This window comes from Felis catus, chromosome C1, assembly GCF_018350175.1.
Source record: "Felis catus isolate Fca126 chromosome C1, F.catus_Fca126_mat1.0, whole genome shotgun sequence".
Taxonomy (NCBI): domain Eukaryota; kingdom Metazoa; phylum Chordata; class Mammalia; order Carnivora; family Felidae; genus Felis; species Felis catus.
Window position 1 is genome coordinate 161,411,339 of NC_058375.1, and position 18,396 is coordinate 161,429,734.

At 41.0% G+C, this 18,396-nt stretch overlaps 1 protein-coding gene across 9 annotated transcripts in view; it reads left to right on the plus strand.

The window, feature by feature from the left end:
• The window catches only part of RAPGEF4 (Rap guanine nucleotide exchange factor 4), a 291,293-nt gene extending 276,091 nt beyond the window's left edge, over window positions 1-15,202 (plus strand). For all 9 annotated transcript variants that reach the window (XM_023259461.2, XM_023259462.2, XM_019838268.3 and 6 more), the window contains 4 exons: window positions 315-402; window positions 811-875; window positions 10,773-10,827; window positions 13,952-15,202. In XM_023259461.2, coding sequence (XP_023115229.1) covers window positions 315-402; window positions 811-875; window positions 10,773-10,827; window positions 13,952-14,079 — 336 coding nt within the window. In that variant the 3' untranslated portion in view covers window positions 14,080-15,202. The remainder of the gene's footprint in view (window positions 1-314; window positions 403-810; window positions 876-10,772; window positions 10,828-13,951) is intronic.
• The last annotated feature ends 3,194 nt before the right edge of the window (window positions 15,203-18,396 follow it).

An 18,396-nucleotide genomic window follows, 5' to 3' on the forward strand; every position in this document is an offset into this window, starting at 1 on the left:
CGTTGATAATGCTGCTATAAACATGCGGGTGCATGTGTCCCTTCGAAACAGCACACCTGTATCCCTTGGATAAATGCCTAGTAGTGCAATTGCTGGGTCGTAGGGTAGTTCTATTTTTACTTTTTTGAGTAACTTCCATACTGTTTTCCAGAGTGGCTGCACCAGCTTGCGTTCCCAAGTCTACCTTTCTTTTATAGCTACACTTGGTTGACAACTATCTGATTGTGGGATAACAAACCTAGGTGTGTTAGGAGGCAGAGGGGGTGGTATGTGTGTCATTAGTCATTAACCAGCATCTCTTTGTTTCTCTAAAGGATCCTTCTAGAAACCACAGGGCCTACAGGCTGACAGTAGCTAAGCTGGAGCCTCCTCTCATCCCCTTCATGCCTTTGCTCATTAAAGGTAATTCTGAGGGAACCCACAGGTCAAGCCAGTGATGAGTGTGTGGGGAAGAAAACGAACAAGAGCCTCAACAGACTGATCTCTTTGGGAAGAACAGTCCTGTCCCTTGCACCTTCTTCATCACCTCCTCTCCCCCTTGACTTTTCTGAAAGTGTTAGGAAGATTACGGGAACAGCAGGGATCCATGATTTGCAAGACTTGCTAGGGAAACAGTTAGTTTGGAAATTTTACTAATCTCAGGTAAAGTGCTTTCAAAAGTTAAACACCTAACATAAAAGGAACTATTATCAGCTTTCTTCAACTGCAGTGTTATGCAAATCCTCCAGCATAATCTAATGGTGCTATTGTGGTTTCTTAGTATGACATATTTCTGTTAGTGATTAGAATGTGACTTTTATTTCTTTGCAGATATGACATTTACTCATGAGGGGAACAAGACGTTCATTGACAATCTAGTAAACTTTGAAAAAATGGTATGTACAGTATTGTAACCTTAACCACAATGTTTCTTTAAAATAAAATTTGCATTTGTACTAATAAAGGAAATAATTTCCATATATGCTGCCATGTTAAAAAGGTAGTTACGCATAAAGGAGTTTTGAAATATTTGGCTCAAATTGGCTACCTATTTTAGCCTGTCAGTTCTCTTTTGTGCAACTGAATGGCATTTGTGCTGCAGTTCACAGCAGCAGCTAGCTTTTATGCCGTGTGCTTCGTCCTTGGCTGCCTGTTGCTAAAATGCGTGAATGTTCCAGAGTGACTTCTATGTTGTTGTTTTGTTGTCAGGTTTGTAGAGCTAGACTTCCCTAGGATGCCTTTGAATTGTTTATCTGTTGAGCCTGACTTTAGTGCACGTAGGTAAAAGGCAACTCCATGGCAGATCTTTCTTGCGGAGTATTCATCTACATGTATAAATAAATAAAGTTCGCCCAAGTTCAGAGAGGGAACTTGAAAATCTTCACAACCAAAAACAATTTTTTAAAGAAATAACAGAAGTGAAACTGGCACGTATTCAGTATTCTGCAGCTCCCTTCATCAAGGAAAAGCTGTTATCTGGCATTGGTTACTTTGCAGTTTATTTTCTTATCTTCCGTGAAGCAATAAAGCAGGTCATGCCAAAACCTATCTTTAGCTACAAAGTGCATGTTAATGGAATGCTCCATTGTCTTCTAAATCCTTTGGCTGCAGCCTGGATGGATGGGGTGTTACAGCCTTATCTCTGTGTGGGTAAGCATCTGCCTGGGGTTATGGTTTGCAGTGGTGAATGTGGCACTGCAGGAAAAGCTCAGGACTTGGGAGTTCAGGAGACATGAGGTTCAGTTCTCGGCTTCGTCCCCCATAGCGGCCCCATAAGTTCTCTATGCGTCCGTTTCCCCAACAGGAAGTAGCGATCATGCCTACTCTCTCCATGTCTGGAGATTGTCAATGGGTCCAGGGCATGTAAGCATTCCTGTATGCCATAGAGTGCTATAGAATTCTCAGAAAACTGTTCTTCTCATCATTCCTTGATATCCAGCCGGTATGTATGACTCCAGGGCAACTGGAAACATCATGCAGTGATCCTGTAAGGATTGGACCATCCAGCTTTGGGAATGAGCAAGCCCAGCCTGGTGAAGAGGTCAAGAAATTGCTGGGCAACAGGTTTCCATGTCTTCAGCTTGTTAGGAAATAGCACATGAGTTCACACCTCCTCAAAAGGACTCCATACTAGATGGCAAATATTTCCTCAGCGGTCTTCCCCTCCAAAGGCAGAGTACAAACATCTCTAATACTGTGTCAGTTTAGTAATTCTTTGGTCAAAGGAAAAAACATTCTTTTGTCTTGCTCACTTATTAGTATGGAGAATTAAACATATTTCCCTAATTTCTCAAAACTTGTTTTCCAGAAATGAAAGACTTAGCAAATAGGTAAAGAACCTTCCAGATCACTTATGCAGAAATGCAAACTGAGGGGTAGCTGAGCCAACTATTTGACTATAAAATATACATGTGCACAGAGGCGTAGAAGTCAGAGTTTCCTAAAGAGTTGACTGAGCTTTAGAACTTTTGATCATTAAAGTTAACTGAACAGAACAAACAAGGATAGCAAAACTATCTGTCAAGGAGAATGAAAGTTGTTTCATCTGGGCTTTTAGATCTTGGTGTTGCCTCCGTAACCTTCAAAGGAAGAGTCGTATTCATTGGATATTAAGAGAATTCCCCTTCTCCACTTCTCCACTTCTCTACTTCATGCCCACAGCCATGGGTTCTTAAATGCCTACCTGTGAGAGGAGACCCTTCATACCCTGCTCCTCACATCCCGTTCTCAGAGAGATTCCACTTTAACTTAAAAGCAACTGAACGGCCAGGAGAGCAGTTCAGCTGTGATAACAGAAACCTAAATTGACAATGGCTTAAGCAAGCTAAGTTGTTTTTTTTTTCTTCATGTGAATGTCTAAGCGAATGTGATAGCTTATGAAGCAGTCAAGGTTCCCGGCTTCTCCTCCCTTGCCATATCACCATGATCCAAAATGGCAGACCAGCACCACCCCATTGCAGGTACAGGGAAGGGGAAAGGGAGAAGGTGAAGAGAGTGAAGGGAGTACTGAAAGAGAACTGTTTAGTTCTCTACTATAGCAACTATAAATAGTATTTCATTTAATAAATCACACCACGAGAAAGTTTAATTTTACAATTACCTTTCTGTGAGTTCAGTGTTACTGGTAAATGAAATGGAATTTCAAAACAAGATTTGATTATGTTTTTTAAACCTGACCTTGACCAACCTGGCACTTGTTGTTAGCTTTCCCACCTTCTATCCCCATAAACAAGCCCACCCCTGTTCCCATAGCATCACCCCTGCCACATACAGCTCCCACTAGTGGCCCCCCACTGACGCTGTGTGTCTTGGGAAGGATACAACTCTCTTTTCAAGTTGATGTCCACACCACTTCCCAGTCATTCATCAGCCAGGCCAAGGTGGTGAGCAGAACTGGCAGACTTTGTGGGGCTGGTAGGCGGTGTCCCCAGAGGGAACCCCTGCCAGGGGCAGAAGTCACCAGGGAAGCCAGGAACACAGATGCCTTTTCTTGGTGGCAGCATTGCCCAGTCATAGCAAACTACTGTGCCAGCCCTAAGTATTTTTATTTTGAACCTTTTTACCCTTGAGGTATGAAATGAGGATTAGAGAATTTGTTGCATATTGGTTTTCAGGATTTATGAGTATGAACAAAAGAGAATTCACACTCTGATCCTTATGCAAAAAAAAAAAAAAAAAGGCAGACATTCTTTCATTTGGGGGGAACATAAAGGAGTATTCAAAAAAATGTTTGAATAAAGCCCTTTGTATCTTTCTATGGCATACATGAATATTTATAACATTTAGGAGGTAGACTAGCAATGGATTAGAGGATAATATGCTGGCTGGCTGCCACTATCCCAGGCTGCATAAAGCATGCTGATAGCCACGGATGCTACTGTATTAGGAGGTTGGTTCTATTTCAGACATACCCATATTTAGGTGAATTTATTTATGAACATTATTTTAAGATCGTCATTTTATTTGGAATGAGAGGCATGGGGCAAGCTTCTACACTTCTGGAAACATTAACAGAAGCTAACTCATTGAGGAAAGAGAAATGCTTTGAATCCTTTTATTTCTGTATCAGTAATTACAGCATTACGTAACTAGCAATGATATGTTTTCTATCACCAATAATATTATTACAAGATCCATGGAGAAAGCATCGGATTTATATCAAGCTATGGAGAAAAGAACCTCCAAGTAAAAATCAAAATGTTCAAATACATGCAGTTCTCAGAACTTTCCAACACAATAAAAACCTACAAGAGGACCTTGCAAGTTTATCTCTTTATATGAAACTCACAAACTGGGCTAAAAGCAGATTTTCCAAAAAATACGTTTCAAAGCAATGCAGTATGTGTTGACTGTTCCGGCAAAGGGTTTTGCTAGGAAATGCAAAGAAATCCCATCATCTTTGACCATTAGGAAATTATTTATAGTGAAGAAGGTAAAACATAAACATGTGAAATATTAAAAGCAAAAAAAGATATAGAAACTAGTTTACAATAGTAATAAAAGAGATGTCCAAAGGCACAAAGAGAGGTAACTTGAGCTATATCAAGAGGAAAACAAAACCATGTTAAATACAACAACATAATGTAATCAAATCCAGACTTGTTACCCTGAGCACCATCCAGCCTCACCTCACACTTCATCTTCTCTGTATTCAATCCAAGTTGGCAAAACCAACCTTTTTTCTTTCTTTTTTTTTTTTTTTTCCCTGCCTTGGGGCCTTTGCATTTAGTTGCTACCTTTGCCTGAAACTGTCTCTCTGCTAGTCTTCACCTGTCTGGGCTTTCTCATCATTCGGGCCTCAGCTCATGTGTCCCCTCCTCCAAGTGGTCTTTCCTGACCACCCTCAAACATTCTTCTTTACTTGTCTGTCTTCCCCACTAGAATATGAGTGTCCTAGACCAGGTATTTAATCAGTTTTGTTCACTGATACTTCTCTAGCACCCAATAAAAGAATAACCCAGTTATATTCCAGTTTGGGATTTAATCCAAAAGTGTTTTCTATTTTATTAGAACATTTGATTAAGCGGAATTTCCCAAGCACTTTGCATTACTGATAGTTTATGCAAGATGATTCCCTCAGCCTTCTTTCTGTTCCTAACTGGACATCATCCTACCTCCCCTCCTACCTGTGGTGCTGTGTCTGCCTCTCATTGTCCTTTCCTGAATGCAGAGAAGCACAATAGTCTGCATTTGCCTGGACAGGCACCTGAGCTACCATGTCCCATGGCCATGATATGTACAATGTACCGTGAGCATCTTGCACGTTACATGTGCATATCTGTATGTCACACACCTCTTGGATATTAAAGATCCATAGCCAGGGGACGGGGCTCAGGGTTCTTCCTCAAAAATGCATATAGTGGAGCCTGGCTGAGCTCCCGGGCCTTTTTGTCTTTTATCTCTGTTCCTTACCATGCAGTTAATTCTACTTGGTTGCTATCATGGGCACCATCCTTGTAGGTGAGAGACTATATATTTCTAGATCTTGTGGGGAAAAAAGTCCTGTCCTAAATATATGAGGATCTGATAAAATAATCAGGTGATATAGATGTGGTTTTACACATGCTCAGCAAGGAATTATTGACGGAGATTTTTTTATTTGATAGGCATTCAGATGGACGCAGAGTCAAATCAGTAGGGGCAGAAATAAGAAAAGGTAACGTGGGAAACATTAAGAACAAGGTTGGCAAAGATCTCAAGTGGCGAGAGAAGGAAAGGCCGAACTGTTCAGGGTAGGCATTTAAAAAAGGGCTGAAGTCCAGGAGCGGCTCCTCAAAGGACTCCGAGCTGAGAGGCCACATAGCCTGTGAAGAGGGAGGCTGTCCTGGCAGCTGTCTGTCTGTGGGAGGGAGGTCAAGAGAGTGTAACAGTGCAAGGTGGCATTGCCTGGAGGGCCTGCTGGTCTGAACTTGAAAAATAGACAGAAAAGCCTGTTCCTCTTCAAGGATGGGAGAGCTAAGGGAAAGCTGGGCCCGGGGGACCAAAGTCAGTATAGAGGTGGCCAGAAAAGCTGGAGACAGCCTGCTAGGTTATCAACTTGTCTGGATAGGCACAAAGGCAGAAGTTGGCCAGCCCCCTCCTGAGGGCACGGTACCACAGAAAGGTAAACAGGGAGGTCCAGGCCAAGGGCCCAGTCTGAGAAGCGCCTCCGACCCTTCACAGGATTCAAGGGGAATTACCTGCATCAGAGCTGGAGGGAAATGTGTTTGGAACTGCAGCCTCAGGGCCACTTGCCTGTGCCGGGTTGGAGTGCAGACAGCCACTCGCCCCTTCCTATGGACAGCACCTTTGTACTGGGCATCTTGTAAGGCAGGCCCTGGGAGAGACTTCTGCTTCTGAATCGCTCTATTTTCATCTAAAGAGATAAGAACTTGAGGGTAGTTACAGAGTCCTTGGCTTGCTACCTCCTTTTTCTTCCTGAGCTTCCCTCCATGAGTTCATGTCCTGAGGGAAATTCATCAGCCTTCCTATGGGCCCATCTCCTAGCCTCCTGGGTGAGGAACCGCACGAACATATTAATTTGTGCAAATAAACGCTGAAGACCTGGACCTAGAATTAGTCTCTGGAAAAAGGGGGTGGCTGTGTGCGATCTGAAATGTAGAACCCCAAGGTTCTAACTGTGGACTGCTTTCTTGGCGAGGGCCCTTGCAACTCTGAGGTGGAGATTCCCAGTGGGAGTGGTGGGGACACATCAAAATGAGTTCAGGTGTGGAGCAGGGGGGTCACGCCGTCCACCTATACTGATGGTGAGAGCGCCTTCAAAAGGAGCATATTCTCCTCACTTCACCCCCCACGTACAAACTGCTATTTTAATAAGCCAGTTGCGAAAGGGAGTGTGTCATAAACCTCAGGGTTGCTGAGATGGGGGAAAAAGATGGGAGGCTCTGCCTTGGAGTAAGCAAGTATTTCCCCACCGCCTGGCATTATAGGAAAGCTGCCTGGCCTGCTCCAGGCGGGCCAGCCTGCTCCGGCAGGATCAGCGAGCCTAGGGTATAATCTTTGGCTTCATCCCTGCTGTGGTAGTTGGATAACAAAGCCTGTGTTTCTCTTTAACCTTAGTTTCTGCCAACCTTAACTGAGAACACCAGTGAATGAATGGCTGTTTGCCGTCAAAAACAACATGTAAGGCTTAAGTCTGCAGAAGGATAGAAAGACTCTAAGCAGATAAATGCAAAATCCTCCACTTTGGGCCAAGAAATCAACTGCACATCTACAGAGAATGAAGCTGTGTCCAAACAGCAGCTCAGTGAAATGGGTTCAGAGGTTTTATCCGCTAGTAGTTCAACAGATGTCAGTAAGGTGACTTTTCTTTAAATTGTGGACTCAGACCTGTAGCATCATCTAGATCAAGGAAGGAAAATAATTCTTCTGCACTCTGTGATTTGCTTAATCCAGGGCACTGTGCTAGAGACTGCCTTAAAGAGACCCAAACAGGTCTTATGGAAAATTGTTAAAGCGATTGGCAATACTTCACAATTTTTATTTTATTTTGAAGTTTATTTATTTATTTTGGGGGAGAGAGAGAGAGCAGGGGAGGGGCAGAGACAGACACACACACACACACACACACACAGAGAGAGAGAGAGAGAGAGAGAGAGAGAGAGAGAGAGAGGCAGAGAATCCCAAGCAGACTCCACACTGTCAGCATGGAGCCCGAGGCGGGGCTCAAATTCACAAACCGTGAGAGATCATGACCTGAGCCGAAATCAAGAGTCAGGTGCTGGGGCGCCTTGGTGGCTCAGTCAGTTAAGCGGCCGACCTCGGCTCAGGTCATGATCTTGCGGTCCGTGAGTTCGAGCCCCGCGTCGGGCTCTGTGCTGACAGCTCAGAGCCTGGAGCCTGTTTCAGATTCTGTGTCTCCCTCTCTCTGACCCTCCCCCATTCATGCTCTGTCTCTCTCTGTCTCAAAAATAAATAAACGTTAAAAAAAAATTAAAAAATAAAAGAGTCAGGTGCTTAACTGACTGAGCCACCCAGGCGCTCCAGAATTGGCAATATATAGATTGAACCAGAAAAGACTTGGGAGGTGGGGAGACATCCACAATGGTTGTCTTCTCGTGTTTGAAGAACTGTCCTGATAAGAAGGAACTAAATGTATATGCTGTGGCTCCAGAGCTCACAATGAGGATCGGTGGGTAGAGGGAAAATGACTTTGACTGAGAATGATAAAGAAATGTCTAATAGTTAGAAATGTCTAAAAATGGAAGGGGCTGGCCTTGGCGAGAACGAGTAGCTCTCGCTGGATGCATCCGAACGGTGGGAAGCTGCTGTTGACAGGCAGGCTATAAAAGGCATTATGCACCTTGCAAACACTTGAAGAAGGGGACTTCTGAAGCCTCTTTTGGCAACCCAGGAGAGAGCCTGGTAGTTGGGTGCAGCTGTTAACAGCATAGTGCAGGTGTCCATGGGTGCAAAAGAGGGTGGAGTCAAAATATCAAGTTAACCCTTCTTTGGCCTTGTGAAAGCATTCCGTAACTATGCATCGCCTGGCAGTGCTGGTGGGGTTCACAGGCGGTTACCGAGGGTTTACATTTGCAGCATTTCCCTGCGGACCTCACAGAGGAAAACAATGGGCCTTGTTGCAAAGCCAGGTTTGGATTTCAGAGTTAAACTGAAGTTACCTCTGAGTACAATTAAAAAGGATACGTCAAAATTAAAACCATTGTTAGAATTAATCAAAGATTTAGAAAGGTAGAATGAACTCCAGAGCTGGAAATTACTGATTTAAACAATTGTTCTCACATTTTAAACCACATAATGAGCTAAAAATTATGAAGCCTCAGAATATAGCTGTAAAGAGTAGTCTAAAACCGAAGTCAGAATGAAATGTTTTAGCTTTCAAAACTAAAAAGCAGAACAATTACTCCCTACAAAATGGTATAGGAAGAGGTTTCTGACCCCTGCTAATTGTTTTATTATTCTTCAGAGGGGCACTCTGGCAGCATTTCCCTGGGTTTTCAGTAATTACACTCCATTCAGTATCTGAAGAATTACAATAATTCCACACAGAATATACTCGTGCCCTTCCGATGCAAAGCCTTTACAGAAGTGAAAAAACAACTTACAGTAAATTAGCAGGAAAATTATCATAGTTACTGTTTATTTCAGGGCTCCATATATCAGAGGCTAATTCTACATTGTATGTTACGTTTTCTTGGAGGTATTTGTAGTATATTTCACATGCTGACCAACAGACATGCTGGTTTTTAGGATCTTTTATGAAAATGACGTTCAAACTTTTCCGATTGCCTCTCTGTGTATGAGAAATTACCCAGTGCAGACGCATGTCACTTAATGCTTGACAGAGCCCGGAAAACCTCAGTATTCAGCAGGCTGCGATCAGTGTTCACATACACTTGTAAAGCTTTGACTCTTCTGTGAGTTTTTTTTTTCCCTGCCAAATAAGTTGGGGTTTTGTTTGTCTGTTTTAACACTACAGAAGATTTCTCAGTCATTTTGTATACTTTGGCAAGCCAAGGGTCCATGAGAGAAGAAAGCAAGGACTAGAATTACATGGCCACTCAGAGATAAGAAAATCTCTTTCCCTGGCTGGAGCCTGATCAATTTTCTGCTCGTGTTAGAATTAATCCACCATCTCCGCGGGACCCCCTTTAGAGTCTGAGCAGCAAAGGTGTCCTGAGACAATATACAGAGTCTGGGGGTCCCAGCTGCTGTTCAAATACCATCAGCAAGAAATGTGCATACATTCTGGCTGAGAAATGGTCTCATGGATGTTTTTCCTCATGTTTCTGCCCTTCATATTTTTCCTCCTTTCTTCTTTTGTCTTAAACTAAGTTGAGTGCAGTATAAAAAATTCACTTGTAAGTCTTTATGGCAACCAAAACATTACAAAGAAATTGAGAGGATCACTTAATGACAAAATTAACAAAGGTTAAATAATAAGTTACCATCCATCCATAAAGTTGAGTACCTACTCGTTTTTTAAAAATGCTTTAAAATGCAAGTGGCATGGAAAACAGTCACAATGCCATGTGAAAAAATGTATATCACAACAGAAATACATATGTAAAATATGACTTCAATTGTTTGAAAAATTTTTACTTACTTATTTTTAAAGCATTAGAAGGAATTGTACTAAAATATTAATGAAGTGACTCTGTGAGGTGTATTCTAAGTGACTTCTACTTTGCTCTTAACTTTTATTCATTTTCTCAAATGTGCACGCATTAGTGTTATGATCAGAAAGGAAGAAGAAGGAAGGAGAGAGGAAATCAGATAATTGAGATTAACATTAAAACACACACTTTGGCTGGAGGATTAGAAGGGTCAGTAATGCACAGAGTTGAGAAAAATGTATAGGTAGAATATTGTGATTATATTCAGTCTAATCTAATGCCTCATTACTGAGTCCTGTTTCTTATGAGGCACTCGATAAGCTAACCCTCTCCAAATCTCAGATGGTCACAAATTCGCTTACAAGTTCACAGTGACCTCTGGGAAGGGATGGTGAAAACGAGTCCTGAGGAGTAAGACACAGTCTGAGAAACAACAGACTGATTTTTATGTCAGAGGCACAAACAACTCAACTAGAATTATGCCATTAGTACTCCTCATCTGAGAAGTGCCTTGTATGTGTGACTATAGATGCCTCTTTCAAGTAATGAAACCTGTTCTACATCAACCAGCTGCCTCCAGATAGTCAATGTCTCAGAACAGAATGTTTTTCACGGGCTCAGGTGTTACTGAAATAAATCATGGTTTGGTTTCCTTTATGGGCTATACACTAAGCTTACTTGCATTTCATTCTTTCTTTTTTTCTCTATTCTTTTTAGCGCATGATTGCGAATACTGCCAGAACAGTGAGATACTGCAGGAGCCAGCCCTTCAGTAAGTTAAATGCTACCGTGTGCTGCAATCTAGATCTGGGTGATTAAGTCCTTTTTAATGAGGCTACTGAGACATTCTAGAAGTCTGGGTAGTATTTGATTGTGTCAGGAGCACTTTGGACCACGAATTCTCATGGGATAGAGGCCTTGAGTTGAAGGATTTTCTAGCTGTAGAACTAGAAACTAACCATAGAAATACTATTTTATGAATGAACTTAAAGAGAATAAATTTGCTCGTTCCAGTGTGACTAGAGACGACTAAGGCATGATCACCAACGAATCCTGCCTCAAAGAAACTCTTTATGACTCACTGCTTGATGTTGAGAAACTCACATCAATTCCTGATGACTCAGTTCTGTCGTTTATAAACTGGGAAAGATAATATTTATTGTCTCTTGGGGTGTTGCAAGAATGCATTAATGGGTATAACACATTTGTAAAAGGTCCCATAGCAGGAATTCATATTCTATTTCTAGTATTCTCAGGTGAATTTAAGATGTTCTTCCTAAATCTGAACATATAGCAAAATAACTGCTGCCATACAATGCTTTAATATAAAACTATTACCAATAGTAAATAGCAACCTTAAACCGATGGGGATTAGGTTGCATCACAGAACCAGATCAGCTCGCCAGACCAGTGCTGCTGTCTCCTGGGCTGGGACTTTGGGTGGGGGTGGAGCTTTGGCTCCCTCTCGCTGGGCTGGGAGTCAGAAGGTGGCCCCTATAAAAGTTCTTTGCTAAATTCATTGTATGAGTCACTTGAAGTCATTTGGCTCATTAAGCCAACATGATCATTTGAGATGGACGTGACTTTGAGGCTACCAGTACAGTCCCTTCCAATAAACCTTGTGCTAAAAGAGGCTAAAAGTTTCTCAATTTACTAACCAGAGCTGTCTTTACCCTCCCTAGCCCAGGACTGGCTCAAAGTGAGGGTTTGCTAACGCAGGATGCCAGAACTGAAAACTGCTCACTTTTTAATGTACAGAGGAGGAAAAAAATCTGTGAAAAGTAATCTTTCCTTAGGGAGCAAGTAGCCCTTTAAAAATTTTACTCAAGTGACTGTGCCTCCTCTTCCTTCCAAAATGGGAATAGTCTTGCATGTCGTCAACCGTTCCTGCATGGATTCTGCAAGGATTAAAATGTCTCACATCTCTTCATCTAGTAATTTACTGTATGTATAAAGACATGGTCTTAACGCAGCCATACAGGTGAAATATGAGAATATATAAGTGATGTCAGTCTACAACAAGGCCCGTGAACCCATGACCCTTTGGGGCTCTAGGAAATTCCTGAAATGAAACACAAAATTTCTGTGCCTGAGAGGGTTTGTAGCCTTGGGAAGGTTCTCAGTGAGATCGAAGAACTGTGATAGAATATGTTTTGTTCCATAAGCTACTTTGGAAGTAAATCCTACATTCTCCTACATCTTCTCCTAGAAAAGTGGGGGTGGGCTGGGGGGATTTGATATATATGTGTGTGTGTGTGTGTGTATATATATATATATATATATATATATATATATACACACACACAATATCCACTGCATATGTTGAAGTTATCAGTAACTGCTGGTAAACAACAGCTGCTCAGCTCTGAAGTCAACAGTCTATAGATAAAGCTATAGGAATAGATTTGTAAACATTGTGGGAATATGTACAATGTAATTACAGTATATTGTACATATAGAGTACACTGCCAGGGAAAAAGCGAGGAATTAAACACTGTGGTATTATTTATATGTGATAATTATACTGATGAGTTTCTTCCTAGAGCAAGTAGGGGCCTTTGTATTTTCTCTCTGCTATTCTGTGTTCAGACCTGCAACACTACCCTCCACCCCATATGCAGATGGCATTCTCACTGTCTTTGGGAGTGATGTCAGTGCCCTGCTTAGAAAAGAGCCCCCTACTGGTGATCCATGGGGCAGAGGTAGCCCATGGACCACAGCAGAAGTGTTGGGTCTACACAGAACATGTTTCCCCTTTTATTTGGAAATAATGTAGCCATTAAAAAATTCCAGGAAAGAAATCCAGACTTCTCATTTCTCTAGAAAAATAGGAAGATCTGACAACTCAGAATGTAGATTCCCAGACAACAGCATCATGCGGGAGCTGAATAGTCACTTTCAAAGGGACCTGGGTTTCCAGTTCACCACTTTCAGATTTGGCCTTCCTCACCCGTATATATTCTCTGCAGAGGGCTCTGGACACTTATTTGATTCTTCTTTCAGCCTGGTTTTGGAGAAATCTGTGAACTTCAGATGGCTCCATTGCTTACATGCTTGGGGAAGTAGGTGAGAATAGAATAGTAATTGGGATTTCCGAACAAGTAGCATCAGGAAATCGAAGGTCTAGCAGAAGTTATGACTTCAGCGCATGAGCTGAGCTTTTCCCTACACGTGAACAGTCTCGAAGAGCACACATCTATGCAGTGATACTGTATACTCTTTGCAAGTAACAAGGAGAGTCAGATTTATTAATCTCACTGGCTTGCTTCAGTTCAGCCCAGGTGTTAAGCACTTTTGTTAGGAGCTACTGAAAACTATGTCTTGGGGCGCCTGGGTGGCTCAGTCAGTTAAGCGTCCTACTCTTGGATTCCGCTCGGGTCATGATCTCATGGTTTGTGAGTTTGAGCCCCACATCAGGCTCTGTCCTATCAGCTTGAGATTCTCTTTCTTCCTCTCTCCTCCCTTCCCACTCTCTCTCTGTGTCGAAAATAAATAAATAAAACTTTAAAAAAAAGAAAAAAACTACGTCTTTTGCCATTAGTCCTTGTCTGTATCAAAGGGAGAAGAGAGCTGAGTGTGAGACACAGGTGGGATGGAAAGAGGAAGCAATTTTTAATGTATAACCAGGGGCTATCAGGGGATGCTTTCACTTTAATTTGGTGCCATTTTTTTACAACAAAGGAACATTACCAAAATAGGTGATTCCAGAGAAGAAAATGGTAGGAGAGAGGAGATGGAATATCCCAGTGGAAACATTTCAATGAATATGGTATGTTGAAAGGTTTCAATGGAAACTTGGAATCCATAGTAAATGTAACAAATAATTGGAGAAAATAAAGCTGTATCTTATATGCATATATTACACAATGCCAATTTGCTCTCTTCTCTTTCAACAGATCCTGATGCAGCTCAAGCTAATAAGAACCATCAGGATGTCCGGAGTTATGTCCGGCAATTAAATGTGATTGACAACCAGAGAACTTTATCACAGATGTCACACAGATTAGAGCCTCGTCGACCGTAGACATTTAAAGTGCCCAGAGCAATGGTTTGCCTCCAGTCCACAGTCTTTCAAAAATGCCATTTATGCTACTACTGACTGTATTGTCACTAGAAAATTCTACAAAACAAGCAGAAACGCACCCTGAGACATGTCAGGGCTGCAGCGTACCAGCGTCATAGTAAGAGAAGAAATTCTTTGACTTGCATAAAGCTTTCACACTCTAGCATAGGAATCTCCAATTTGTAGTCACACTATTTTATTTCCAATCGTGCCATCCTCTCTGCTGAAACATAAATTAAGTCCCGATGATAATGGTAGAAACACCATTGTCAAGAGACATATCAAGCCCCTGACAGTTTTTCTCAGAGAGTTGGCCGAGTGAGATGTGCTACAGATGCTGTGGGGGTATAGTTTCACAATTTTATCTCAACCTTGATTTTGGAGCATGGGGGTCTTGGAAGGTGTTGAGGAATCACATAAATCCAAACCATAACTTGTATTCTAGCATCTTCATAGTCTTAACCTCTGAAGGAATTGAACCCGACCACATTACTATGAAACATTATGGCTATTGATGTAATTTAGGGAGGACTGGCCCATAATTCCTGGATGATATATAGAATAATATTTATGTTTACAATGTAACTTTTTTAAACTCACAAATCAGGATTACATACATAAGAATCCCACTAAGAAACTCCAAGGTTCTAAAAATTGCCAGCGTTAAGATAAGAAAAGAGCATTTCAAAAGAGCACAATATGCACAAAACATTTTTCAAAATTAAAATATTTTCCTGGGCATTAAAAATCTTTACTATTGGCTAATTATTGTTACTGACTAAAAAAAACACATATTTTCTGGACTTAAATGTTATTACAGATATCTTAATTTTCAGCAATTGTTTTGCACTTTCAAATAGATTGTAAATAGTTCATTCAATCAATGGCATAGAGTTATTTATTTGCTATACAATAGATATTGTGCCAAATGATTCCTTTTTATTTATTTTATTTAGTATGTAATTTTGGAGTACATTTTTTCCTCTTTTCACAATTAGGCTACATTTAATGCGTAGGAATTGTATGTATGTATATCTTCTGTAAATAACAGTATCTTCATTAAATATAATTGTTGACAAGAAAAGGTTGTGCTGTTCTCAGTTCCTATAATATGGGAGGGGTAACCATTCGGTATGGTGGGGACTCAGATTTTTTTTAATTGAAGTAAAATTCACATGCTATAAAAATCACCCTCTTAAAAGTGTAAAATTCAGTGGCTTTTAGTATATTCACAAGGTAGTTCAACCATCGTCACTAATTCCAGAACATTCCCCTCATTCCTAAGAGAGAGCGCATGTTCATTAGCAGACACACCTCATCCCCTCTCTCCCAGTCTCTGGAAACCACTATCTGCTTTCTGTCTCTGGATTTACCTATCGTGCACATTTTGTGTACCTGGAATTGTATGATATGTAGCCTTCTATATCTGATTTCTTTCACCTGGCATACCATTTTCAAGGTTCATCCATGCCATAGCATGTATCCGCACTTCATTTCTTTGTATGGCTGAATACTATTCACTTATATGAATATACCACTTGTCAGTTGATGGACACTCGAGTCATTCCGCTTTTTGGCTATTAGCCCCTATGAAAAGGCTCTGGATTTTAGAGCTGCCTGATATGGGGCCTCATACCGTTTCTCAGTGATTCAAGCACTTAGTAAATATTTGATGAAGAGATTTCTAAAATTCTTTAAAGCTCAAATATGTCTCTATTTTTCATGTTAGCATTTTCCAGCGTGTGTTTCAGGCTAGACTGGTCTCACAAGTTCACAAACTGTTCCTCCAAAAACAGACCCACGACTGCAAAGCAAAAGCACAAAACCAAGATGGTATCTTCAAATAAATTTAGGAACCACTGCATAATTACCCCATTCTTAGAAATGATTCCCAATGTTCATTAACATATTAAAGAGTCTGAGAAGTCCTGCTGTAATCTCTCCTAACATCTCACAGTGGACGTTCACTTTGAGAAATGCTAAAGCAGGCAAATGCCTTTCTGTGTTCATTTATATCATAGTTCAAGGTCCCCAGGGGAGTTGTTTTATGCAGTGTTCTCCCTCCTGCCTAGTGGAGCATAGTGTCTGGAATTTACTAGAGAATGTTTTTAAAAAGCCACTGAATAAATTTTCTTGATGTCTTTGTTGCTCAGCATTTCACTATCTCGTAGACCTCAATATTGGCTACAAATTTTCACCATTATATAGTTTTCCCTTTCTAGATAATTTTGAAAGCTGAGAGATGAAGCTGATAGCCGGTCCCTTGGGCATTTTTGCTCATTTACTCTTCTTTATTCCTACCTCACTTAAAAGCTGGTATCCTGGGGCGCCTAGGTGGCTTAGTCAGTTAAGCATTGGACTCTTGATTTCAACTCAAGTCATGATCTCACAGTTCGTGAGTTCGAGCCCCGTGTTGGGCTCTGTGCTGACAGCGTGGAGCCTGCTTAGGATTCTGTCTCCTCTCTCTGCCCCTCCCCTGCTTGCTCTCTGTAACTTTCTCAAAGTAAATAAAAATAAATTTAAAAAAAAAGCTGGAATCCTATGTCTGACAGCCTCCTTCCCTCAATTTCATGATGACTGACACCTTTTGACATTTTAATTTAGTTTCAACATGATTCAAAATTGATACATATCCCCCGATGTATATTCCTCTTAGTCTTCCAAATGAGAATAACTACTGCTGTACTTAATAAAGATAAGAGATTTTTAATTATGCCTGGGTTCTTTGAAAATGCATTAAATGCCATTATTCCAAGTAGCAATGGCAAAGTAAAAGAATTAACGCTCTAAAAATGGACAGTAGCCAGGCAACCTTTCCTGAAGCAGGAGATGCAGTTAATATTTCAAAACTTGCAAACAAGCCAAAAGAAAATGAGAGGCCTACAGGGTCACAAGAAGGATAATGAGATTTGCTGTAGGACATGAAAAAGAAAAAAGAATGTTTTTACCAAAAACACCTGTAGAAAATTGTACATTTGAGTGTTTAACATACCTGCTTAACAAGGTCACTAGACTGTACAGGAGCTAAGCTTTTCCAGCAACTTCTGAATACTTTGCAGGTTAAATAGATTTCTCCTGAGTTTAGTGGCTTTTCTTCTTAAAATTTTTTTTCATTTATGTATTTTTGGGAGACAGAGAGAGACAGAGCTTGAGCAGGGGAGGGGCAGAGAGAGAAAGGCACAGAATCAGAAGCAGGCTCCAGGCTGTGAGCTATCAGCACAGAGCCCGACGTGGGGCAGGAACCCACGAACTGTGAAATCATGACCTGAGCCAAAGTCGGATGCTTAACCAACTGAGCCACCCAGGTGCCCCCATTTCTTCTTAAATATGAATGCAGATCAATGACCACCAGTGTGAGAAAATCAAATGTATTCTGGTTTCAAAATGTGCTTATAATTTTTTTTAAAAAATCAGCATAGATATGCAATGTGGTAAAAATGAACCCCTACCTACCGTCAATAGGTTTCCTTTTACTGTCAATCTAAAATGTATTACATTTCTTGCTTTGGAATGATCTTAATTTTCTCTATTTGTTTTAGGTTAGGGAGGAAGAATTTCCTCTGCCCTTCAAGATTCTTCCAGCTGGACTAAGAATCAAATTGACATGAGACAGATTAACAGGAGAAAATAAAATTTAATAGCATACTCATGGGAAATCCCCACACAGACATGGAAATTTTAAAGATGGGCAAAATGAGGTATACATATCATCTTGAACTAAAGAGAAGGGAATAGGGGGCCAAGTCTTCAAAGGGAAGAAATGCAATCTTCAGAAAGAATGAAAAGAAGTCAATGTTTGGTAAACAAATGTTTGCTGGGCCACTCAGAAACAATGGGACAAAGAGAGGACTTTGATCAAACAGGTCTTGCTAGGTTCCTCCTTCTCTACAGTACCTAGTTCATATTATACTGTAGTTACGTACGGTGATAGCTCTCTTCCTGGAGCAGGTCCTCTATCTAAATTCTTTTATGCAATTGAGAGAGGAAGTAAAGAGCTTTTCCTGAATCTGCTGGGGTTTGATTGCTTTTTAACTCAAATAATCTTCATGCCAAAGTGGCCCATCTTGGGCAGCCTACCCTTGAGCCCTACACCTGCATCCAGAACAGCATGGTGTTGGATGGGCAAGTCACTTCTAAACTGACTTATAAACATTGAACTTAATTTGAAGAGACCTTAACTTAATTAGACTCCGTTAGTTATCTTTCTATTCACTCGCTCATTAGCAAATAATGGTCAAGGGGCTTACTGCGTGCCAGGCCCTCTATGAGCTCAGGATT